Source organism: Malania oleifera, chromosome 13, assembly GCF_029873635.1.
Source record: "Malania oleifera isolate guangnan ecotype guangnan chromosome 13, ASM2987363v1, whole genome shotgun sequence".
Taxonomy (NCBI): Eukaryota; Viridiplantae; Streptophyta; class Magnoliopsida; order Santalales; family Ximeniaceae; genus Malania; species Malania oleifera.
Window position 1 is genome coordinate 38,362,208 of NC_080429.1, and position 26,822 is coordinate 38,389,029.

Sequence of the window (26,822 nt, forward strand, 5' to 3'; positions counted from 1 at the left end):
CACTAAATACATATTTGCATAAACATTCATGACATATCATACATTTGTCCTGAAAGACGTGAGTCTTATGTTCAGGGGGAAAAGAGGCGTGATCGAGAACATGCAAAATTGAGACGACTACACACGCCAAGCTCGTCGCAGCGGTATTCAGTTGTTGTCTTGCCTATCCCACCAACGGCCGCCATTGCTGGAGGCATCCCAATTCTCGGGATCTGCGCCACTGGGATGAAGGTAGTGGCACTTGGTGGTGGTCATTCTAAGATGGTCGGAGGTGGTTCAGATGACTCCTGACAAATCATTTAAGACAATAACATGCCAATCTAGTCAGGTCTTTTCATTCGGGTTGTAATGTAGGTTGTGGGTATTGGTTAAAGAAGAAAGGGCGCATGAGGCTTGAACAAACACCCCAATTTTAACCAGGCCTTTTCGAGGAGACCTCATGTCAAACCCTCCCCCACGTTGCTTGTGGACCCCACACATCTTTATAGGTCTCATGTTGCTTATGGACCCCACACATCTTTGTAGGTCCCACGATACTTGTGAACCCCAAACGTTCTCGTGGGCCCCACAATGCTTGTGGACCCCACATATCTCCATTGGGCCCCACATCTTTTGGTACGCTAGTTTGGATTCCTACATCCGATGCACGTCACCCCTTTTGGTACGCTAACTCGGATTCCTACATCTGGTGCACGTTACCCCTTTTGGTACGTTAGCTCGGATTCTTACATTCGGTACACGTTACCTCCTTTAGTACGCTAGCTCGAATTCCTATATCTGGTGCACGCTAGTTCAGATTCCTATATTCGGTACATGCTAACTCAGGCTATTTATACTTAAAAATGAAGTTCGAGCTATTTATTTACTAGCTTTCGTCGACGAGCCACATCATCTCGTCGACGAGGTCAAGAAGGCTCCTCGTCGACGAACTCTTCCCTTCGTTGACGAAATTCAGAGTTGCCCAAAAACCCCCTCTCGGTATCTTCTCGTCGACAAAGCTCACTTTCGTCGACGAGACCCTATGTTATCCTCGTCGACGAATCCCTTGTATTCGTCGACGAGTCTTTGATCTGTTGCCTACTTATGTTTCTGTTTCTATTTTCCTCTCTTTTTATAATTAAAATACCATTATTATTCGGGTCATTACATTCTCCGCTCCTTATAAAATTTCGTCATCGAAATTTACTATTCATATAATTCATCGTCCCTTATTAGACAAAATAGTCTACTTATTTTCTTATTTACCCTCACTTATGGTGGAAGAATACCGTGGTTACATTTCAAGTCCTGAGAGATTACATATACCAAAAGAAAATTTCTGCTAAAACTAAAATATCACTTACTAATTAAAGCATTACTTGTACTTGCAAAAGAAACATTACATATTTACTCACATTTCTTAATCACGTGTGGACTTGGAATAATTGCGGGTATTTCTATTTGATCTGTTTCTCGAGCTCCCAAAAAGCTTCTTCTACTGCATGATTTCTCTATAAAACTTTTACCAGAAGAATCTTCTTATTACGTCGTTCCTGTTTCTTTCGGTCCAGAATCTGCACCGGTTCCTCCTCATAAACTAGCGAATCACTGAACTCTAACTCACCATAGCAGATAATATGAGAAGGATCTGAGACGTATTTACTCAACATAGATATGTGGAATACGTTGTGCATCCTGGATAGTGTAGGTGACAAAGCTAGCCTGTAGGCAACCGGTCCCACTTTCTCTAAAATCTGAAACGGACCGATAAACTCAGGGTTAAGTTTACCCTTTCTACCAAACCTCATAACCCCTTTTAACGGAGCTATCTTAAAAAATACACGATCATCCGCATCGAACTCCAAATTCCTGCGGTAATGGTCAGCATAACTCTTCTGTCGGCTTTTAGTTGCACTGATTCTATCCTTGATGAGCCGAACTTTATCGTACGCTTGCTGTACTAGCTTTGGCCCCACAACTCATCGCTCACCCATCTCGTCCCAATACAAAGGAGATCGACATCTCCTACCGTACAGTGCCTCAAACGGTGCAATATCAATGTTGGCATGAAAACTGTTATTATACATGAATTCCACTAGCGACATGAACTGAGTCCAACTACTCCTAAAATCTAATACACATGGTCGGAACATATCTTCTAGTATTTGTATCGTCCTCTCAGTCTGTCCATTTAACTGAGGATTGGATGTTGTGCTAAATGATACCTAAGACCCTAGAGCTTCCTACAAGCTTCTCTAGAACCGTGATGTAAAACGTGGGTCTCGATCTGACACAATAGATACGGGCACTCCATGAGAACGAACTATTTCTTGAACGTAAATCTCCGCTAAACGGTTGAGGGAATAACTGATTTTGATAGGGAGAAAATGGACGGTCTTAGTCAACCGGTCTACTATCACCTAAATGGCATTCTGGCCATGTGATGTCGACGGTAGCCCTGAAACGAAGTCTATGGATATATGATCCCATTTCTACTTTGGGATAAATAACAGTTGCAACTGATCCACTGGTCTCTAGTGCTCAACTTTTACCTGTTGGCACGTCAAACACTGGGTTACATACTCAGCAATTTCTCTCTTCATACCACTCCACCAATAAAATTCTCGCAGATCCCTGTACATTTTCGTACTGTCGGGATGAACCGTATACAATGATCTGTGACCTCCTCTAAAATAGTCTTCCTAATGTCAGTATTGGCAGGAACACATAATCTGGAATGGAACCGCAAAGCTTCGTCGTCTGCACTCTGCACTCTGCACTTTGTCCATCACCTTTATTAATTTTGGGTCTTCATTCTGGACAACTTTTATTCTTTCCTGCAGAGTAGGCTGTACCATTAGGATGACGATACATACTGGAGGATTACTCTCGATCAATTCAATGCCGAGTCTCTCTAGATCCATTATGATCGGATGCTGGATTTCTATAGCCGTCAACGCCGATTCCCCAAACTTTCTGCTCATTGCATCAACTACCACGTTTGCTTTCCCTAGGTGGTAATTGATAGTTAGTTAAAATCCTTAATCAACTCTAATCATCTTCTCTGCCTCATATTCAATTCCATCTAGATGAAGAAATACTTTAAGCTCTTGTGGTCAGAGAAAATCTCACACTGCTCGCCGTATATGTAATGCCTCCAAATCTTCAATGTGAGTACTACTGCAGCCAATTCAAGATCATGGATAGGATAGTTCTTTTCGTATTCTTTCAACTGTCTGGACGCATACGCCACTACCTTGCCCTGCTACATCAATACACAGTCAATTCCCTTCAAGGACGCATCACTGTAGATAATATAACCCTTACCCCCAAACGGGATGATCAGTACTTGAGTTGTGACTAGTCTCTGCTTCAATTCCTGAAAACTCTGCTCACAGCTATCGTCTCATTCAAATCTGGCATTCTTCCTAGCCAGTCGCGTCAGAGGCCCTGATAGAGCTGAGAATCTCTCAACGAAACGACGGTTATAACCGGCTAAACCCAAGAAACTACTAATCTCCTGGACATTTCTCGGTCTAGCCCAATTCACTACCGCATCAATCTTATTAGGATCTACAGAAATTCCGTCTCTTGAGATTACATACCCCCAAAACACAACTTTCTCGAGCCAGAAGTCGCATTTGCTGAACTTTGCATACAACTTCTTCTCCTTGAACATTTGCAAAACCTACCTCAAATGTATCTCGTGCTTCTCGTAGCTCCTCGAATAGACTAGTACGTTATCAATAAAAACAACTACAAACTGATCTAAATATGGATGAAAAATTCTATTCATCAAATCCATAAATATCACAGGATTATTCGTCAAATCAAATGACATAACAAAGAACTCGTAATGCCCATACTTGGTTCTGAAAGCCGTCTTCGATACATTTTCTACTCTCACCTTTACCTGATGGTAGCTTGATCTGAGGTTGATATTAGAATATACCCGTGTACCCTGAAGCTGGTCAAACAAATTATCGATACGGGGTAGAAGATACTTGTTCTTGATGCTCACTTTATTAATCTCCCTACAATCTATGCACATTCTCACAGACCCGTCTTTCTTTTTCACGAACAGTATTGGAGCTCCCTATGGAGATATACTAGTTCGTATGAAACCCTTATTAAGCAAATCCTGCAACTGATCTTTCAGTTCTGCCAACTCTGTTGGCGCCATTCAGTACGGTGCTTTAGAGATCGATGCTGTACTTGGAAGTAGACCAATAGGAAAATCTACCTCTCGATCAGGTGGCAAACCCGATAATTCCTCTAGGAACACATCAGTAAACTCCTTTACTACTGGGGTGCTGGTGAGCTTCTCTTCATTCCCTATTATTTCCTGCATGAAGGTCACAAATTCCTGACAACTACTCAAGAGTAGTCTCCTTGCCTGAATAGTTGAAACCATCTGATGTAGAGATTGCACTCGTGACCCTATAAATCTGAATTCTGGTATTCCTAGCAGTCTAAAAATTACTTCTCTCGCATGACAATATATACTGGAAAAATTAGCTGCTAGTCAATTCATGACGAAAATAATATCAAACTCATGCATGTCTAGTTCTACCAAATCAGCAGATAGAATCCTCCCCTGAACATCAACTGGACGACCATGGAGTACCCTACTACATTTCACTGCTGACCCGGTTGGTGTAGCTACTAATAATTCAACATCTAGTGTCTGTGTTTCAGTCCCACATAATTTAACACATTCCATAAATGAATGCGTGGCCCCTGAGTCAAAAAGTGCAATAACTTTAAATGAAAACATATTAACCGTACCTATCACCACGTCGCCGGCTGTCTCAGTATCATCCGGCATCAAAGCAAAAACCCTGGCTGAGGCCATATTCTGCTGCTAGCCTCCATGTGGCGCCTGATAGCCTCCTTGAGCAAGTGTAGGAGCAGGAGCAGCACCAATCTAAGCTTGACACTCCCTCATCATATGTCCTGACTCCCCACACCGGTAGCAGACACCTTGTCCGACACGACATCCCCCAGGTGTCTCTTCCAGCAAGATGGGCAAGCTGGAGATGGCTGCACACCCTTAAAACCGCGATTCCTGGTCTGCTGCCTCCAATCTCTGTAGTAGCCACCTCTCTTCCACGAATCACAACCGACTCCCTGTTGGGAACCAGAAGGTGTGGATCTCTTCTTCTGCCTCTACTCCTCAGCCTCCAACCGCTCCCCAATCTCTGCTATAGTGGCTCTATCCACTAGCTCAGCAAAATCCTGCAACTTCAGAATCGATACCTGCTTATGTATTTCTCTCCTAAGACCTCTCTCAAACTGCCGTACCTTCTTTACTTCATCTGGTATGATGTACGAGGCGAAGCGAGATAATTCGATGAACCTCGCCGCGTACTGCTATACGGTCTGCTGTCCCTGCTTTAGATTCAGGAACTCCTCAATCTTCGTTTCCCTGGACGAGGTTGGAAAATACCTATCGAAGAATGTCTCCTTAAATCGCTCCTATGTCATCTCCACAGGTACCGTCCTCTGCTACTCTAAAAGTTTCACCATCGACCACCATCTCTCGGCCTCCCCAGTCAGCTTGTAAGTAGCAAATAGCACCATCTGCTCCTCTGAACACTGCAACGCTGCAAATATTTTCTCGATCTCCTGCACCCAGTTTTCAGCCACTACAGGATCTGTTCCTCTTGAGAAAGCCGGATGATTCATCTTAATGAATTTCTTTATCGAGCTGTTGTGACCTGTCGATAGACCACCCTGTTCCCTTAAACTCCTGGAAATTTCTGCCATAACTTGCTGTGCCACACTGTGTAAGACGACATTCGAATCACTACCCGCAACGCCCGAGGGTTCAGCACCCCCATTCCCACTAGCGTGGGCGTTACTGCTACCAGGGTCCATCCTGAAAAAAACAAGTTACTTAACTCAGAACCCCTTCACTATACATATCATCCAACTCCTATAATATATTCTCCTAATTAATTCATCCATTCTGATCTTAATTCAAGACTCAATCTTAACCTAGATACCCAACCCGATGATAGTTTACCACGACTTTCCTGAAATTGTCACCCTAGGAAAATCACACAAACCACCACGGAAGTCTTGCATCTAGACTACAAAACCAGACTTCAAATCCCCTTATCCTATACTCTGGTATTATTACTACTGCACTCTAAAGTCTACAGAACCTATTATCCTAGGCTTTGATACCAAACTATAATATCCTGCTTAGATATTCATATAATAAAAGCAGAATAAATAAAATAGTTAACCTGAACCCTTAGGTAGTGGGGACACCTGTCATACACAGTGGAACCTAAGCAGCAGTAAATGTAAATCACATTCATCAATCAATAATTACATAATACCAGAGTCTACCATATTTCCAAAGATACTGTATTTATATATATACAATCTCCAAAATATCAAAATAAATTTAGGATCTTATAACAAAATCTCCTGATCCTAGATCAGAACTTACCTTTCTAACAGGGAAACTCAACTCACTCAGCGGCGGCCCTGACCCACCGGTCTCTCTGGGTTTCCTGAAATAGTTTAAACTTAGGGTGAGACACCTTTTAGTAAAGGTAGATAAATTAAAATCAACTGTGTGGTAACATGAATATTTAATGTTGTAATATATATACCGTACATTTCACATATCATAAAACATAGATCGTAATATGGTTAAATAAACATATAATTTCATACTTCCAAGTAATCATACTAATCATGTATTGTCTGATATAATCTATAATACTGAAAACTACCTAGGATGTATAGCTAGTTGTTGTCATGTATTACCTCCTATGACGGGTTGTGTAGCCCGAAGGTGGGATCCAAAAATGGCTGTTCGACCACTGCCGAGTCAAAAATGTCTGTAAGCACGATGGGCTTGCCACATCCTGATCCGGACTGTTAGGTGTATGTCTACACTCTACACTGAAAGCCACATCGACTATCCATCTCCCACCCCCTCGTGGGGTGGTTAGCACCAATCTGATAATAGATATATGATCCATAAGTTACGGTATCGTGCTCCTGAAACTGAACTAAACTAACATCCGGGTTCTGATAACATATAGTACATAAACATCTATTGTTTATCGTAAATCAAATAATAACATGTTCTGAATCTTATATTAACATAATAATTACGGCCTCGCGCCGAAAACATGAATAAATGCTGCCTTGTGTCGAATAACATGAATAATTGCGTCTTGCGCCGATCATTAATTACGGCCTTGCGCCGAACATATCATATATTGTGAAATCATAATTTACTGTGGTTATGATGTTATTCCTGAAAATATTTGTGAACATGCTTTATCTTGTAAATCTAACTTAACATGGTATAATATATATAAAATAATATTCATGCCACACGAATTGAATGAAATCGTATATTTCATTTTGAAATAACATTTTCTGTACAATTGTAGTATTTTCCCAAACTTACATATTCTCAATTATACTCATTTATAATCACATGCTTTCTGAAAATTATTTTACTATTAAATAATAATAATTTCAATAGAAAATAACTTTTTTAATTTATCCCCTTACTTGGCAACTGAAAAGTCTCTCTATAATGCTGGTCTTACACCCGTAAAATGATAATTTTTAGAACTAAACTTCAGTATTTATTCGAGTATATCATTTCCTTTAATTGTGGAAAGACCAAATTTCGAATAAAAAGCCTTACCTCAACTCAGGGATGAATTTCAATGGAGTTCCACCGACGATCCGCTTTGGCAGATATGTAAAGAACTTCTCTAGGAGCGTCGTGGTGGCTTCAGATCCTCGAATCGGCGGAAATTCGACCCGAAATCGAAGAGAGAAAGGTGGAGAACCGAAGGGAGGAGAGAGAGAGGGTTCTGCGCCGAAAATTATGCTTAAAAATGAAATTCGGGCTATTTATACACTGGTCTTCGTCGACGAGCCACGTCACCTCGTCGATGAGGTCAAGAAGGCTCCTCGTCGACGAACTCTTCCCTTCGTCGACGAAATTCAGAGTTGCCCAAAAAATCCCTCTCGGTATCTTCTCGTCGACAAAACTCACCCTCGTTGATGAGACCCTATGTTATCCTTGTCGACTAATCCCTTGTATTCGTCGACGAGTCCTAGATCTAAATTCCTCGATAGTCTGCTCCCTTCTTTTGTTTTTGTTTCTATTTCCCTTTCTCTTTATTATTTAAATACCATTATTATTCGGGTCGTTACACCTATAACCCTCACACGGTTGTGGGCCCCACACATCTTCATTGGGCCTCACATGGCCCCACACATCTCTATTGGGCTCTGCACGGCTTCTTGGACCCTCGTATTATTATTATTATTATCATCTAATTTGTCAAATGCAAGCATGCTTTGTTCCCCCCGTCATCACTCACCCCATGCCTTGTTCCCTTCTTTATCATTCTTTCCACGCTATATTCCTTTCATCATTCTTCACCTCATACCTTGTTCCCCTCTTATCATTCATCTCATGTTATATTCTCTTCATCATTTTTCACCCCATGCTATATTCCCTTCATCATCACTCACCCCATGTCTTGTTCCCTTCTTTATCATTCATCTCATACTATATTCTCTTCATCATTTTTTACCTCATGCTTTGTTCCCCCCATCATCACTCACCCCATGCTTTGTTCTCCTCTTTATCATTCATCCAATGTTATATTTCCTCAATTATTTTTTACCCCATGTTTTTTTTCCACATAATTACTCCCTTATGTCTTGTTTCTCTTGCTTGCCCCCAAGCTAAGTTTATAAATAGCATTCTCATTCTAAGCACAGAGGAGGAGTTTTTCTTGGTGGAAGGAGAAGATTTCGAATATTGAAGCATTCTATTGTAAGTTTGTGAAGCTTGTCTCTCTCTTTTTGGGTAAGGAGTGATGTTACATTTCATTCTCCTAGGAGATCAAGCGGGCGATCGATCCCGTTTCCTACCGATGTCGTGTCACCCCATCTGAAGAAAGCACTCTGTAGTTCCTCAAGTCAGAGCTCAAGAACCACCATCGGGAAGACGCTGTAGACTGACCCTTGTAGACTCATCGACAGGAAAAGAAGACCGGAAGAGAGGAAGACGAGAGGTAAAACTAATGGACTTTCTCTTCCTGGGTTACATTCTGAAGTGTAATAAATGGGGTATGAAGTTGTGAATTGGGGACTCAAACCTAAAGTTAGGTTCAACCTTGAACTTAAACCCCGCTTATTTCTCTGCGAATTGTTTGAATCCTTGAGTTGATATGAAACTAGTTGTTTTATTTAGTATGTGATTTTTTTTTTCTTTCCTTTAAACGTCTAATAATTCGAAAACCCCATAAAAAAAAAAAATCATAAAATGCCAAAATAAAATCAAAAAATTTTTTAGGAAAAATTCCAAAAATATTTTAAAACTTTAACTTCTATGAGTTTTGTCTTAATTTTATTTGTGTTATTTTGAAGTTCAGGAAAAATATTGAAAAATCATGAAAGTCACAAAAATATTTTCACACTTAAAAAAAAAAATCATAAAAACATTTTCAAGGTTCAGGAAATCATTTGTACCCCAAATGAGCCCAAAACCTCCTAAGGTTTCAAAAATGTTTTTCCTTAGAAAAATCGTATAAATTTCAAAATACCTGGGAGTTATTTTTTGTAAAAACCTATTTTCTCAATTTTCCGATCTCGATGATTGCAAGAAGGGCGTTGAGCTTTTTGAAGCACGATATGCCTCGGTTTTAAGGGAATATCTATATGTTTTTTTTTTTTTTTTTTTTTTTTAGGGTATTTGTTTTGCAATTTTAAAATGGGAGTGATTTTAAAGGCTTATTAAATTAGTTTTGGGATAATTTTTAACTAATTTGGTCCGTTCGTAAGAACAGGCGCATAGGGGGTGCAAATATCTTCCCTTTGCGTAATCGTACTCTCGAGTCCGTCTCTGGTAACGCAGACCGATTTTACCCTTAATTGGGTAGTAATCAAGTGTTCTAATCACACTAAAATATTAGTAGCGATTCCATTACACTATTTTTCACGAAAATTTAAATTCACTTTTCATTTGCTTCGTTTCGCGTGGAAACGTTGCGACAATGATACTTGAAGGTGCTGACTGATGCAAGCATCTCTATCACAAGTTGTGTTGTAAATGGCTAGAAATGAGACACTAAGAGCTTCCATATAAATCCACACATCATGCCAAAAAAAAATGCCTCTAGATAAGTCCACACATCATGCCAAAAAAAATAAAATTTGTCTCCATCCCCCACCTGAAATCTAATAGAGGAGTCGTCATTCCAACCTTTCCTTATGTATTTCCACATCCTTGAGCCATATGGTCCTCCGCCAGCTTCGGAGGTCCACTTGTGTTCAAGCCCATGTCTCATAGCAACAAATTTTCACTAAAGTCATGGAATCTCCAAAGCCATTTTGCAAGAAGGGATTTATTGAAGATGCGAAGGAACTTTAAACCCAAGCCTCTTGAACTGATTAGCTGTTGGGCCATAGACCCTTGTGAGTGTCCAAAGAAAATTGTCATCCAGGTTTTTGAACAGACATGAGACTTAAATGGAGTTGATGGAATGATCCAGCAACACCACCATATTGAGATTGCACATAACAAGGATGCCTCCAATGTTACCCACAACACCAAGGAAACCCATCCGCGGGTCTCCTGTCCCCAGAGAATCTCTGACAAAATCTATATTTTCCACTTTGGTCTCCTGGAAGCAAACAATGTCACTATTCCAATCTTGGGAAAGGACCTTATTACACTTCTTTTGGATTTGTCATTCAGCTCCCTCACATTCCAAGAGATGCTTTTCGTCAACATTATTTAACCATGCAACCCCGGTCGCTGCTTGCCCCCACCAAGTCTATACAAACTCCTGACTAATCATAATTAATTGAGCATACCAGACGTTTTAGCTCCTTGTTCGTGTCCGATTTCCTGTTGCTGTCCATGGGTTTTTTGGAGTTGAGTGGAAGCTCCACCCGTCTTCTATTTTTTATTTTTTCAATGTCCTCAAACAATTTCAACACCCTATCTTCAAACCCATCAAAGGATATCCCGATAGTTTTGCTAACCAATTTCACCTTCGTAGCACCCAATCAGAGACCTGCTCCTTGAATTGTGTGCCCTCCGTATCAAAACCAAACAACTCCATTGGGGCTTTCCTCTTGTGTCTGCCGCGCTGTATCCTTAGCTGGTACTTTGTAGAGGGTGAAGGAACCGAAAGCATTGTCTTTAGCTGGAGGAGAAGATTAAAGAGCTAGGAGATCAAAGAGAATATCCCCCTCGAACAAAAAGTCCAAACCTTTCTTCAAGTCCTTCCCAAGGTCAACAAAGGATGAGAAAAGCTTGGGCCTGGAAAGCATTAGTCCAGAAAACCAGGATCAGAGGAGCTCCTGCTCTTCCTAACAATATTCACAAAGGATCGAGTGCCTTTGATCTTTAGCCCAGCTTGGGGTGGCCCTTGCAGCTAGTCGGTTCTGGGGTGCATTTGAATGGGTACACCACAACGGTGGTAGAGGTAGTGGGGGCACGAGTGGTGAGCTGGTGGAATTTCCAAAGATGGAGGAGCTAGAGGGGCTGAAGCCTTCAAGATATTCAGGTTTGAGCTGCGGGGAAAGGGACTGGAAGTTGAAACCTTGGGCTTCCAGGAAGAAGGGATCAAGCGTTGCCCAATGGCGGCGACTGGATCGGACACTTTTCTCCAACCTTTGAACCGAATCCCTCTAGGAAGACCAAATGTCTCCAACCACCGCCATAGGTCTTCATAAGGGGATTAGAACCTGCCTTGTCCCTAATCCTCAATTTGTGAAACCAAGAGGAAGAGGTTCCACCTGCAGGCCAGGATTCTTTCAAGCACGATGGAACCAGGTGAACTCCTCAAGGTCCAAGAAAATAGACTTGCGATGGCCCCTGCAATACTCCGTCAGTCTTAACAGTGTCGGAAAGCTCACCTACTAAAACCAGGTTGAAAGATTTCCCCTCAATCCACATGGAACACTTCGCGACTGCCATGGTGGAGGAACAGGGAGCGAGAGAAACATGGGGGAAGGGCAAAGGGCTGCTAACAAGGAAATGGGAAGAGAGGGAAAGTGTGTTAGGGTTATGGCTGGGAAAGGGACAAAGGTCGAGAGAGGAGGAACAGGAGGAGAGAATGGGATTAGGGCTACCATAAGAAGATAGTTCAGTAGGGAGATGGAACGACGTCGAAGTGGGCTTCATGGAGAGGAACACCCAAGACTAGAGCAGAAAACTGAGGACAAAGGAGACAGATAGTGAGAGGAGAGCCAAAATCAAGAGGTGACGACTAAAGGAGAGTCGATAGAAGGGAGGAAACCAGCAAAATGGGTTGGCTAGGGAAGCAGAAACATCGAGAGGAGAAGTCGAGGGCGACAAGGAGGGGAAGCAAGAATGATTTAGTCTGCGAGAATGGCTTCGCCATGGAAGAGTGTGAAGAGGCTGAGACCGAGTGGCGAGAGAAGGGCTATCGCAAATGTGCCAGATGATTAAGAAAATATGAAAGATTTTGTTATTATTATCGGGAAACTTAAGTAGATATGGGTACTTTATTGAGATTCTAACATGGTGAGCATAAGCATATGCTAATGCAGTCAAAAGGACATGGAATTGTGTTTGGCATTTTATTTGTGTTATATAAATTTATCTTACCATTCATATTTACAAAAAAATATATTTGTAGTTGTATCTGGATCAAGCTTATATGAGAACAATAAATTCAAATGTTCCTACTATATCGAAACTTTATTCAGTGAATGAATAAAGGACTAGTCATAAATAATGTATGTAACACTGCATAGAGTGAAATAATTTTTTTTTTTTACTTGCATCATGTTCTGTTATTGGCTTATTGCAATTCTCTTGGTTGTGATGTTTGGATTACTCAAATGACTATTATTTATTTGTAATTAAGAGATATGTGATGCCTATAATTAGATTTGTGGGTGTTTTGCCATGTTTCAGCTTTAGACTAATTTATATTGCTTATCTAACATTCTTTCTGAACAAAATATATAAGACTAAAAAAAGCATGCTGATAGTAATGCATCAATTGTAGCACTTAAATGCTGTCAATTTAAATTATTGCTTACAAAGAGGTTCATATTCCTTGAAAAAAATTTCAGGAAAACATTGCAGCTGAATTTCTTGACAAACTTGTGAAATGGACCAAAAATATCAAGGTTTCAGATCCCTTTGAAGAAGGTTGTAGGCTGGGTCCTATTGTTAGTGCAGGGCAGGTGATTTTCACTATGACCTGTGCAGATATTGCGACTTTATTTTTCCATTTCTTTATGGCTATTGCTTCTTGCTCCTCTTTTCCAATTTCTCTATGGTTATGGTTATGCCTCAAAATACAAGTGAATAAATTTTATTCATTGTGGAATTGGGTTATTAGTTATACGTTCACTATATCTACTTGATCCAATGTGAGGGTTGAGTCCTGCAACTTAAATTCAACACATTTGGAATTTTGAGGCTTATAGGATTTTTTTTTTTAAAAAATAATTTCCATGATTTTTATATTTTGATTGCGTTTTTACCATTGTAGTGTATTAGTTGGTACATGAACATATTTTAGGGTTTGATCTATTAGGAAAGATAGTATCCTAGTTGTCGCGGCGTCCCAGGAGCGCGTGTGCCCCGGGCGGCGAACTAAAAATCATTTTAATATTTTCAGGAAAAATATGGTGTAAGAGTCGCCACTAACCTTTAGTGCGGTTAGAACACATGATTACTACCCCGTTAGGGGTAGAATCGGTCTACATTACCAAAGTTGGGATCGAGAGTTCGGTTACGCGAGGGGAAGGTACAAGCACCCCCTTCGCGCCCGTTCTTACGAACGGTACCTAATTAATTTGAAATTATCCCTAAGTTAATTTAATAATTCTTGAAATTACTCCTTTTTATGAATTTATAAATACATGTAAAAAAATAAATAAGTAAAATAATAAATAAATAAAGCTAATATGTACATATATGTTATCTCAGAGCTTAGGGTACGTGATGCCCGAGGGCTCATACCCCCGCAATAAAATCATAGGGATAAAGAAAATCGAAATTATTTAAAATAAATTACAATAATACTAAAATATAAAAATAAGTAAAAAATAATAAATATACAGTATAATAAGTAATACCATATATATTAAAATACTAAAAATATCCTAATAAGTAATACTAACCACAAACATAGTAATAATACCATAATATATACCATATATATAAAAATACTATAATAATGCTTCCTACCACAATAATAATAATAATAATGATGATGATGATACTAATAATAATAATGTTGGTACGCACATCAAATATTATATATAAATATGACAATACAAATGTAAAAATAATTAAATCCCATAAATAGTATACAATATATGAACATGCAAACAAAATTATGGAAATAATTCAAACTACAAATCTATCATGCAAATGTATACATATACAATATGGAAAAAAATGTGATAATTAGGAAACATAGCAAACATCTAAAATAGAAACACAATAAAATGCGCGGTCAATAATAATATAAATATGCAAATAACTATATGAGGCAATCACTATAATAAATATGCAAACTACCCATGCAATTAAATGATAATATAAATATGCCAATAAACAATTAAGGCAATGAAAATAATACATATGCAAATTAAATGTACAATAAAATACCAATAACATAAATATATCGCACATTAATAATAACACAAATATGTGAAAATATATACAAATATACCAATAGCATAAATACACCATAGTTTCATAATAGCATAAATATACAAAATAGAATAACATAAATGTCGAACACCATAATAATCTGAACCTAGTGAATAAAATAAACATGCAATATAAATATAGAATACCATAATAAAAACATTCCGAATATACCATAACATAAACATACACTGCAATAACAATAACATACAAAATAATAATAATAATAATACAAAAATAACATGAATATACACCAGTGATTTAATACCTGCAAAAATAAATATACAATCCCGCATATATACAAAATATAACCTAATAAACAATTCTACGTATACAGATGTGTATGTGTGTGTTTGTGGTCTGCCTGCAGATATACAGACAGAGGGACTTACAGAGGGGGGTGCAGCTGGGAGATGGCGACGGGAGCGAGCGACGGTGACGGGAGTGAGTGACGATGGTTGCTGCGCGTGGCCTCGGATCTGTGGACGACTGGGTCGTTGCCGGGGAGGCTCGCTGCTGCTACTGGAATGGATGGCCGCTGCGGTGGCTGCTGGTGTGCTCGGGTGGCTGTGGAGGAGTGGCTCGGGCTCGTGTGGCTGGAGGTCTGGAGTGGTGCATCGGTGGGTGCAGAAGGCCGGAGAAGGTGTGCTCTGCTCGAGAATTTCCGGGGGGGGCTGACTGGTGCGGTTGCAGCAGAGGTGAGGCAGAGGAACTGTGGTTGCTATATTGGGCCGCCGGAGATGATGGCTGAGAGCAGGGGAGTTCTGTTGCAGAGATTTACTCGGGCCTCAGTGGTATTGTTTGCAGCAGAGGTTGGTGAGGAGTCGTGGTCGTGAACTGCTGTGCAGCAGAGCAGAGATGCTCGGCTGGTGTCGGCGACGGTGATGAGGAACACTGGCCGGTGGCCGAAGTGTTGTAGCTGCGGGTTCTGCTGCGGAGGACAGCGTCACACGCTGATCTGTCGGGTATGGAGGTTAGTGGCTGGCATGGGAGATAGATGAGAGAATGGATGGTTAGAGGAAGAAGATGAAGAGCAGCGGCTGGGGTTTTTTTTTGTCTTTCTTTTTCGCCTCTTGCTCGGCTGTGCCCCCCTCTTTTTATAAAAATCTCAACCCTAAAAAAAATCCTTCTTTTCTTTTCCTTTTTCATTTTTATTCTCTTCATACTTTAATGGTAACAATATATACAATGATAATGATAATAATAATGAAAATAAAATAAATAATAATAATAATAATAGTAAATATGATAATAGTAAAATGGTAATAAAATAATAATAAATGAAATTTTAAAATAAAATAACAAAGATAATAAAATAATAATAATAGTAATATAATAATAATAACAATAGCAAGATAATAAAGTGATAATAATAATATTTTAAAAATATTTAATAACAATAATAATAAAAATAATAATAGAATCAAAATAATAATAATAATAAAAAAATAATAATAACATAATAAAATAAAGATAATAAAAATACTAATAATAATAGTAATAATAATAATAATAGCAAAATAATAATAATATTAAAAATAATGATAATAATATTGGGCCTGGGTAAAAATGGGGTGTCTACACTAGTGTTATTTAAGCTCACTAATGTTTGTTTGCTTTCCCAAGCATATTAGGTCTTTAAATACCTATATTATGTGTTAGATTGGAAGGCTTTATTAATTGGATTGAATTGATGGGAGTAGTCGCTTCTATCCCATAGGTTCTTTCTGTTCTATTTTACCTTCTTGTTTGGCATTAATCTGGTAGCAGAACAACTTCTTGCCTACTTATCTGTTCTAGAGAATCTGTCAATCCAAGTCATCCCTACCGACAGTGAACTCCAAACCTACAACAATCATTCCTTAAGTCAGATATTACAGTCAAAATTAGTAGCTTCGAATTAGCAAAGTTTTAAAGCTTGGTAGCCCCTGCCCCCTGGTGTGCATTCACGTGCCATTGGATGCTCCAACATTGATGCCACACGCCAATTTCGTGTTGGGAGAAACAACAATACTCAAACTTTTTTTTTGTGTGAATTTGTAGGAAACTATAAATTAGAGCAATATATTTGCAGAAAATAAATATCCAAACACCACAAGCACAAGTCACACGATTTTTAATTGAAAAACCTTCTTGATGTGAGATGGAAAAATCACGGGACCGTAGTTCACTTAAACGATTCCATTATCAACAATTACGGGAATACATGAATCTTCTCTAATCTCAACTAGAGGCATACAATCAGCTGAAGATATAGAATTCCTTGGCATAAACCAACTTCTACAAGAATTAAAGAAAGATCTCACCAAAATAGAGGTTACTATTCACAGGCTGAAAAAAATAACAACGAATGCTCAGAATCCAATCTCCACCGTTCACAATGAAGATTCACATGTCATGAACATCCCTATAAATTTTCAGCTCAATCAGATGACGAGTGCTCATTGATTAGAGCAGTTGATCAAGATTGGGCATATTTCTCTCTCTGTGGCGGAGGGGAAAATCGAGGCTACTGTTCATGGGCTGAAAACTGATATTGAATGCTCAAAATCCTATCTCCACCGTTCACGATGAAACTTCACGTGTCATGAACATCCCTATAAATTTTCAGCTCAACCAGGCTACGAATGCTTGTTGATCGGAGCAGTTGATCAAGACTAGACAGCTCTCTCTCTCTCTCTCTCTCTCTGGCGGCTGCAACTCTCTCTCTTTTTTCTTTCTCATTTTCTGATCGTGCACTACCCTCTGCAGCAGCAAAGGATAGGGTTTAACCCTATTCTCCCAAATGGGCCCGTATTGGGCAAGTTTGGGTCATCCTGACTTTGGAGGGAAACCCAACCCAACAAATCTCCCCCTTCCCGACTAGGTTGGGGGATTCGCCATCTTGGCGATCGAGTGACAAATCTCAAGTTTCTCCCTTGCTAGAGCCTTCGTTAACATATCGAAGCCATTATCATTGGTGTGAATTTTCTCAAGAGTTATCTGTTAAAATACCAAGCATCTCTGTGAATAATGAATAAATTAGGAAGGTGGATAAACATAGGAGAATTTATTTTATTGTATTTTATTCTGCAGGGAGATTATTTCCTTATTTAGATTAGTTGATTGTATTATAAAAGAGTGGGATGTACATATGTGAATTGAAGAATTATTCATATAGAATTCTGTTTACATGGTATCAGAGCTAGGGTTTCTAAACCTTAGCTAACTATGGCAGACGACGCCGTCAACAGCAGAGGGTTGAGTTCCTCTGAAACTCTTGACGGCAACTCTGACATCATCTCAACTGTGAGTTCGCAAGGGCTAGACAACAGGACCTTTTCACTCTTGATGGAGAAATTGAACGGAAAAAATTTCCGTGAATGGGCTCAATCCATTAAACTAGTGATTAAAGGAAAAGGGAGGTTAGGATACCTTACCGGCGAACGGAAGAAGCCCACTACAACCTACATCACAGCTCTGCAAAAATGGAAAGCCGAGAATTCCATGGTGACGGCGTAGCTCATAAATTCGATGAAGCCCTCAATTGGCAAGATATACTTGTTCCTTCCAACGGCAAAGGATGTCTAGGACGCAGTTCGCGAGACATACTCTGATGTTGAAAGTTACTCCCAAATCTATGAGATTAAGACTCGACTGTGGCAGCTGCAGCAACGAAAAAGGGAGGTGACCGAGTACTTCATGGAGATGACCACCCTATGGCAAGAGCTTGACCTCACCGTCGATGAAGGGTGGGAGTGCTCCGGCGACAGCATACGGTACAAGCGACGCCTCGAGAATGAGAGGGTGTTCGAGTTTTTGGAAGGTCTCAATTGCAACCTGGATGATGTACGAGGGAGGATCCTTGGCCGGCATCCCCTACCTTCGACTCGGGAGGTCTTTGCAAAGGTGCGGCGTGAGGAGAGTCGCCGCAAGGTGATGTTGAAGACGCACAACGCACCTGAAATTTCAGCCCTAACTCGAAAAGACATGGGGCTTGAAGTTTTGGCCCTAATGTCAAAACATCCTTTGGGCTCGGGCTCCGGTTATGGTCAAAGGCCACATAAAGGAAAAATTTGGTGCGAACATTGTCGAAAATGAGGACATTCAAAAGACACCTGCTGGAAGATTCATGGAAAACCTGCAGATTGGAAGCCGAGACAATATCAAAAAAATCGTGGGTATTAGGCTACTGTTGATTGTTCAACTGAAAAACCACAAGGTGAAAAAACCAATAATATTTCAAGTAGTGCGTTCAGCCCCGAGCAATTGGATCAACTGTATAAAATGATTTCCTCAATTCAAACATCGGGTTAGTCTTCCACTGGTTCTCTGGCTCACTGAAGTAATTATTTGTCAGCCTTAAATACTATATCTTGTTACAAATCACCATTGATAATTGACTCGGGTGCATCTGATTATATGACTGGTTCTTATCAATTGTTTTCATCCTATTCACCATATGCTGGAAATCCGAGAGTCAAAATTGCAGATGGTTCTCTATCACCAGTCGCCGGTAAAGGAAGTATTCGCATATCTGACTCTGTAACTTTAAAATTTGTCCTCCATGTTCCCAAGTTATCTTGCAATTTGTTATCTATCAGCTAGTTAACGAAAGACTCCAATTGCTCTGCAAAATTTGTTTCATCTCATTGTGTTTTTCAAGACCTATCATTGGGGAAGACGATTGGCACTGCTAAGGCATATGAAGGACTCTACTACTTTGAGGAGGCAAGCTTGAGTAAACAATATAATATTGCAATTTGTGATTCTGTATCTATCTCTAGAGAGAAGAACTCTTGTTATGGCATTCTAGGATGGGTCACCCAAATTTTCAATATTTAAAACGTTTGTTTTCATCTATATGTTCAAATAAAAAGTCGTCTGAGTTTCAATGTGAAGTGTGTGAGCTTGCAATACACCGGCATGCCTCTTTCCCATCATCCATATACAAACCATCCCGCCCGTTTACTATGATTCACGGCGATTTGTGGGGACCCTCAAGATCCCCCAATCACACATACAAAATGGTTTGTTATTTTTATTGATGACTATATTCATCTTTGTTGGGTTTACTTGTTGAAAGTTAAAATAGAAGTCTGCTCCATTTTTTTCAATTTTTATTCCATGGTTCCAACACAATTCCAGACTCAAATTCAAATTTTACGTATTGATAATGGTATGGAATATTTTAATGAAATTCTGGGAACTTATCTTCAAGAAAAAGGGGATTATTCATCAGAGTTCTTGTGTAGACACCCTTCAACAAAATGGGGTTGCCGAATGAAAAAACAAACATATACTTGAAGTAGCTCGGACTTTAATGTTCACTACAAACATGAAAATCTATTTTTGGGGAGATGCCATCTTAACAGCTACCCATCTCATTAATCGAATGCCGAGTCGAGTACTTTCCTTTGCCACTCCTCTCTAGAAATTCCAGGCATTTTTTCCTACCTCTCGCCTTCCCTCTAGTCTTTCGCTAAAAATCTTTGGTTGCACTGCATTTATTCATGTTCATGCATGTCTAACACATTCGACTATATAATACAAAATAGTCTAGGGGAATCCTCCATCCTTAGCTCAAAACACTCACCTTGTCTACGAAGTAACAACTCCCCTCTATCTCGGAGCTATATCACTAGGTCTATCTTGGTTTTCTGAAATATTTAAATAATTGGGCGAGACACCTTTTAGTAAGACGAAATAAATTATCTACAGTGTGTGACAGTATGAATTTCATCATAATATAACTTATATTCATTTCAGTGATAATATCTTCTGAGAAAATATATAATTTCCACAATCATAGTCATATAGATGTAAAACACAAGCTTTCATAAGCTTTTAATTTCATTTCCAAATCCATTTACACGTAACCCATATTTACTAGCGAAGTTCCCGAGAATAGGGGAGAATACACGCCCATACGTGTAACTCCCCTCTGCTCCGAAATCATTTGTATCCTTGCCCAAATAATTTGGGTTCAGCTACAACTGATACTCATCAGGACACTTACCTTACTCAGTGAGCTCTCAGGCAGAGTGTTTTACTTCGTTTTAATTATTTATATTATTAGCTCATGTTATTTCCATTCACATTTCCATTTTCTTTCCATTTCATTTCCATTTCCATTTCCATCTAGCTCATGAGTGTCCTCGGTTACTTCCGCGTATGTGACTCATGGCTACCTTAAGGATATTTTCTATGCTATGCTTCACTCCTTGGTCGAGGTCACTCTCCATTCTCTATGTCATGCTTCCCCCCTTGGTCGAGGTTGTGCAGCCCAAAGGTTGGACTTAACCGCGGCTAACCTATCCGATTAGATCAAAATATCATATCATATATCCCGCGTATGTAGTATGACTGGCCAGCCTATAGCCCTGATCCGAACTCAGGGGGCACAACAACTCTACTTTACAGCTCAGTCGACTGCCATGCCACGCTCCAAGAGTCCGTGTGGTTGCACTATCACCACTAGCAATGGTACCGTGCTCAATATCACACTCATCATTAGGGTTTTCATACCCATCCATTAGGGCTATCATTATCACATACCCGCAATCATTATGCGGTATTGACATTTCATTTATCACATTTCAATATTCATATTTCAATATACACATTTAAGAAATTTCGCATTTCAATTCTCACAATTCAATATTCATATTGCAGAATTTTACATTGCAGTATTTCCCTTCTCATATTCACATATCAGTTTTCACATTTCATCATTCTCATTGCAGCATTATCATTGCAATGTTCACATTTCATATTCACATCTCATTTCATCTCATATATAGATATACATATCTCATTTCACGTAATTCAATATTTCTTAATAACACATTTCTATATTTCATGTTTCATCCTTTCTCAGAAGATATAATTTTCAGTACATATCACTTTCATAATTTTTTTTCCACATTTCAAATCTCATATTTCAGTATAAATTTCACGATCTCATAATTCTCAAGGCAAATCATTTAACCCAGTTTCAAACATATTTTAGTATAACTCATATGTTACACAAATTTCATCTAATACTCATATCATGATAAATTCCAAGTAAAATATTACATTTCAATTTCTCATATTTCTTTATCAATAATCTTTCAGAAAAGACTACTATAGTTTATTCCCCTTACCTGACTTACTAAAAGGTCTTATAACACCCTAAATCATTCACTCTTCGGCTTTCACAGCCAAAAAGCCTGAAATTCACATTTACCCCACATTATTCAATTCAATCTCCACAATATTAACATTTAATATTCCCTAGGCCCTATATATTCCAAATTTACATTAAAACTAACATTTAACATCCTTACCTCCGTTTTGGAGTGGTGTCTCGGAACCCCAAATTGAAAATCTATTCTGCCAAAGTTGTAGATAATCTTCAGGAACCCCGTGGTGGTTCTTGATTGTCAATCCAGGCTCTAACGAAGTCGGAAACGAAGAGAGAAGGGGTTCGTTGGGTTTTGGGAGAGAGAAAGAATGATTTTTGTTTAACAAATGAAATCAGCTCGCGGGATCCCTTTATCAAGTTCACTGCAGAGAAAACCGTCGACGGTTTTCTCTGACTTGCAGAAAATCGTCGCCGGTTTTCCATTTAACCGGTACGTTTTTACCATTTACCTATTACCGCCCCGCGGTAAAACCCCTTAACCGTCGATGATTTTTTATCCACTTCAGAAAACCGTTGTCGGTTTTCTCCTCTCCTAGTCAAAAACCTCTTTTTCCCAATTTCTTTTATTATTTTATTTACCGGATCTCTACATTCTGCCCTCCTTATAAAATTTCGTCCTCGAAATTTGTCATTCATCACATTTTCATTCTTAAAGAAAAACATCACCATATTATTAATTACCCTTATTTATGGCAGAGAAATACCGTGGTTACAAAGGGGGTTCTGGGAGAATTTTTATCCCTTAATTTTCTCCTTTGTCCCTTAATTTCTATCCCTTAAATTTCTTCTCTTCTATTTACCGTTGTCCAGCATGATCCCTACTTTTAGGTCCCATTTGGAATTTGGGAAACATTAGGAAAAGGAAAGGAAAATGCAAAGGAATCCACTATGTTTGGCAATCAAGGAAACTGAGAAAGAAAATGAAAAATTTGTGAAGTCAATGAACAAAAAATCGCTTTTACACATTATTAACAATTGATTTTTCTTAATTTTTAATCATATTAGAACAAATTTTATTTTTAATAGTATTTGATATAGGTTGAAAATAGAGGAAAATGAGTTTCCTTGTTATTTTTCTTTCCTCTCCTTTCTCCAAAACAAAATCTTTTATCCAAACGGACCCTTAATGAGTTATTAATGAATACTTAATTTTGAGAAATGGAATTACTAAGTTGCAAGATCAAATTTCACCATATGTGGGGCTGGTTTACACTAAATTCCAGAGGAGTTTGGCTTTTGGAAGAGCGCATGTTTTTTAATAAAATTATTGCTATAAAATATTATTAAATAAATGCATTATTCTTCATGATATTTTGGATGTTTACAAATTTTTAATCATGTAGAACTTGCTTTTAAAATTATTACTTAAAAATTCCACCTTTTGGCTGCAGGGTTATGATTTCTTGTCTGGTCCATTGATTTTTTCATGTTGTATAAAAAACTATTTGTTGATTTTCTTAACAAAAAGTTACTCCACGAGAAGCAAAGCCTGGATTGGCAAACTACTTTCAGTGTGCTATTGCAAACATGTTGCACAATGCATGATCTATTAAATACATGCAGTAAGTCATAAATTTTGGTTGCCATTAAGTGATATACCTTTAAATTGGAATGTCAGTGGTTATGCAACTATTTGATGTTTGCTTCATCTCTCTATTAGAAAAACAACTGATATTTGCTTCATCTGCTCCAGTATGAGAAGATATTGAAGTTTATCTCCACTGCTAAAAGTGAAGGTGCTAATATTTTGTGTGGTGGGAATCGTCCTCAGGTAAAATGCCCTGCTTGTCCAGAACTCTACTGGCTTTGCTTCTGAATTTGTCATAACAAATGATTATTTCCCAAATGAGTGGCAGCACCTAAAGAAGGGATTCTTTGTTGAACCAACCATTATAGCTGATGTATCTACCTCCATGCAAATTTGGAGAGAGGAAGTTTTTGGACCTGTTTTGTGTGTTAAAACATTTACTACTGAAGATGAAGCCATTGAACTAGCAAATGACTCCGAGTAAGTTGGTGCTTATGTGGGCTGACATTAATCATCTATTCTAGTGGAATTTTTCATTTTATGTTTATTTGTTCTGGTTACTTGGTAGAAATGAGTGTTGACATTGTGTCAATGACAGCTATGGCTTAGCTGCTGCTGTGATTTCAAAAGATCTGGAAAGGTGTGAACGGGTGACAAAGGTAGGCTTTAGAAGTTCTAGGCGAATCACTACCCCAGACAATCTCCAGAACCATTAGCGTGCGGAGATCATCTAAATTATGAAGTATTAACAGCCTTCTGTTGTTCCACAGGCTTTTAATGCAGGAATTGTGTGGATCAACTGCTCACAGCCTTGCTTTTGTCAAGCTCCATGGGGAGGCAACAAACGTAGCGGCTTTGGGCGAGAGCTGGGTGAATGGTACTTGATTTCTCTGGTTTTGAAAATGAGATCACCATATTAAAAGATGTGTTGAACATTTTGCACCCAAGGATTTCACAATTAAAACACGAACTGTGACATATATGTATGCGCTTCTTGGGTCCTCAAATGTTTGAAACTTGGGGCTGGGCTTTGGCCAAGCCTTTTCTGGTTTTTCCTTTTCCCCAACTTCTCTGTGGACCAGGGATTGGATGGCAGACTGAACCTAACTGCTTCTCTTGTGATCCATTTTACAGGGGGCTTGAGAACTACTTGTCTGTGAAGCAAGTCACTCAGTACATCTCTGACGAGCCGTGGGGGTGGTACGCTTCTCCTTCAAAGCTGTGAAAAATCCCTTGGAAGCAGGAACAGAAAAAAATCGCCAATACTCCAAAATAGAAGAGGAAATAAGACTCGATGTTTTATCTAAAGCTTTATGATGATTTGTGGTTTATAAGCATTAGTAGTTGATAATGGTTGCACTAAGCCTCTTGATAGGTCATAGCGTGTTATTACATGTATCAAGTATTGTAACCAGTACAGGGCGTAGAGCTTAATCAGGCCATCAACCTCATGCATCGGTTGTACAATTTTGCATTTGGTTCCCAACCTGATTAAGCATAATCCGGCCAGACCCTTGATGTTGTGCAAAAACCATTTTATCGAATGTACTTCTGTTTTGTAGTCATTGAATGTCTCTCTCCATTGCTGGTGGATTGAGCCCAGATTGATCCCAAATGTCTCACAAACCTGTCTACGACTTGGGCCATCTTCCTGGTTCTTTTTGCCTACGGTGAGTTTGATTCTATAAGTTTGTTTTGGTCGGAAAATAATGTTAAAAATATATGTATAAAATGTATAAAATATGTAATATTACATACTTATGGGTGCACATACACACACACATACAATTCAAAGCAAAACAAAAACTTCTCTGCTCTAATTAGTTGAGAGATTTTAATTCTGCCATATGAATATGATACTGAGTGTCATTTGCAAATGTTCTTTCCCAATGAAAACCTGGTGAAATGAAAACTAGTCATCTTGTATCCGTCTGGTTCCACCTCCTTGAAACTCTATGGTCACTTGAAAGAAGGGGCCAACGTTTATAGAGAAGAAACTTCAATGAACGTAGTATCTAGAATGCTGCAGTGTCTTATAGCCGTTTTGGCTTTATATGTTACAAAAATATATATAAATAAATACTAACTTTAAAAAATTGTATCTATTATTATTAGACTTGACAAAGCAGATCGATTTGAATAATCTATGGTGGTAATTACTCTTATGATTGAATGAGAAAATTACAACTCATATCCAATTCAATTAAGTGGTGGATTTGTGGAGATTCAAATTGGATGGTCCGTCATTCCTATCCCAAGTATAAATTTTTTATCATTTGATGAACAATTTATTCATAACATAATAATTGAAGTTGATCATTTGAGAGTATTTGGGCTTGAGTTTGAGTTTGAGTGGGAGTATGGGCAAACCAAGAGATGCTAGTTGGTAGTGTGTGACTAAGTCTTAACTAATTAGACCTATGTTGGTTGAGTTAATGGCTAATAAGTATGAATAGATAAAATTATCGGTTGATTTTGGCATTTGTTGTTAACAGGTTTATAGATATCTATTGGATAAAACTCAAAATCCACTAATCGACACGTTTAGGGAAGGATAAAATTTTTTTAAAGCAATACGACTCATTTAGTGCCTATTTGGTATTGTTTTTATTTTTTATTTTTTGTTTCTATTTCAATACAGTGAAAAAATAGATTACAAAAAACATTTGTCTAGGTTATCAGCTGTTTGTGATAAAAAAAAATGAAAATAAAATTTTGATATTTAGTTGTTTTGGCAACCTGTTGTAAAAAATTTTCGTATCTAAAAATAGATTTTTAGATTAAATCATTCATTTTGTGCACAATTTTTAATTAAAATAAAAATATATATAAATTTTAAAAAATTTAAAATAATAAGTCATTTACAAAATATTTTTACTATTTTTCAATTGTCACATACAATAATATTGTTATTATAAAGTAAAATTTGAAAATATAACAATTAATTAAAAATGATTATAATAATTTTTATTTTTATTATAGTATTTTTAATTTGTATTATTTTGTAATTTTATTATTTTAATATTATTTTATAATATATTATTTAATTTAAAGACAAACATGAGCATTTTTAATTAAGTTTTGAATTTGTTTTAACTTTACAAATATTAACCAAACAAAATGTTGATTTATGACTTTTAGTTTCTATTTTGATTTTTTTATTTTCATTTCTGGTTTGCGTTTTCACTATTTTTGATAGTGATCCAAATGACCCCTTAATGCGCGGATTGTTTTTGAATCAATTTAAGTGGGTTGGATTCAATTTGAATTAACAATTTTTTATCGATTTTGTCAAGTCTAGATATTATCAATGAGTCTAAGATTGATATCATTCATTTCATGCTAGGAGGTGTATTCTAGTTGTATTTAATTGACATATTGGGATGTTTGAACTTAATTCGATATGAAAATTTATAGTTGAAACTCTACTTGGT

At 38.2% G+C, this 26,822-nt stretch overlaps 1 protein-coding gene across 1 annotated transcript in view; it reads left to right on the forward strand.

Moving 5' to 3' along the window:
* LOC131145605 (aminoaldehyde dehydrogenase 2, peroxisomal) overlaps window positions 1–24,953 on the forward strand; it is a 36,460-nt gene extending 11,507 nt beyond the window's left edge. Inside the window, exons 10-15 of the mRNA XM_058094778.1 lie at window positions 13,099–13,212; window positions 23,554–23,631; window positions 23,717–23,868; window positions 23,987–24,047; window positions 24,159–24,265; window positions 24,523–24,953. Of these exons, the coding sequence (XP_057950761.1) occupies window positions 13,099–13,212; window positions 23,554–23,631; window positions 23,717–23,868; window positions 23,987–24,047; window positions 24,159–24,265; window positions 24,523–24,613 (603 nt within the window). The 3' untranslated portion in view covers window positions 24,614–24,953. The remainder of the gene's footprint in view (window positions 1–13,098; window positions 13,213–23,553; window positions 23,632–23,716; window positions 23,869–23,986; window positions 24,048–24,158; window positions 24,266–24,522) is intronic.
* The last annotated feature ends 1,869 nt before the right edge of the window (window positions 24,954–26,822 follow it).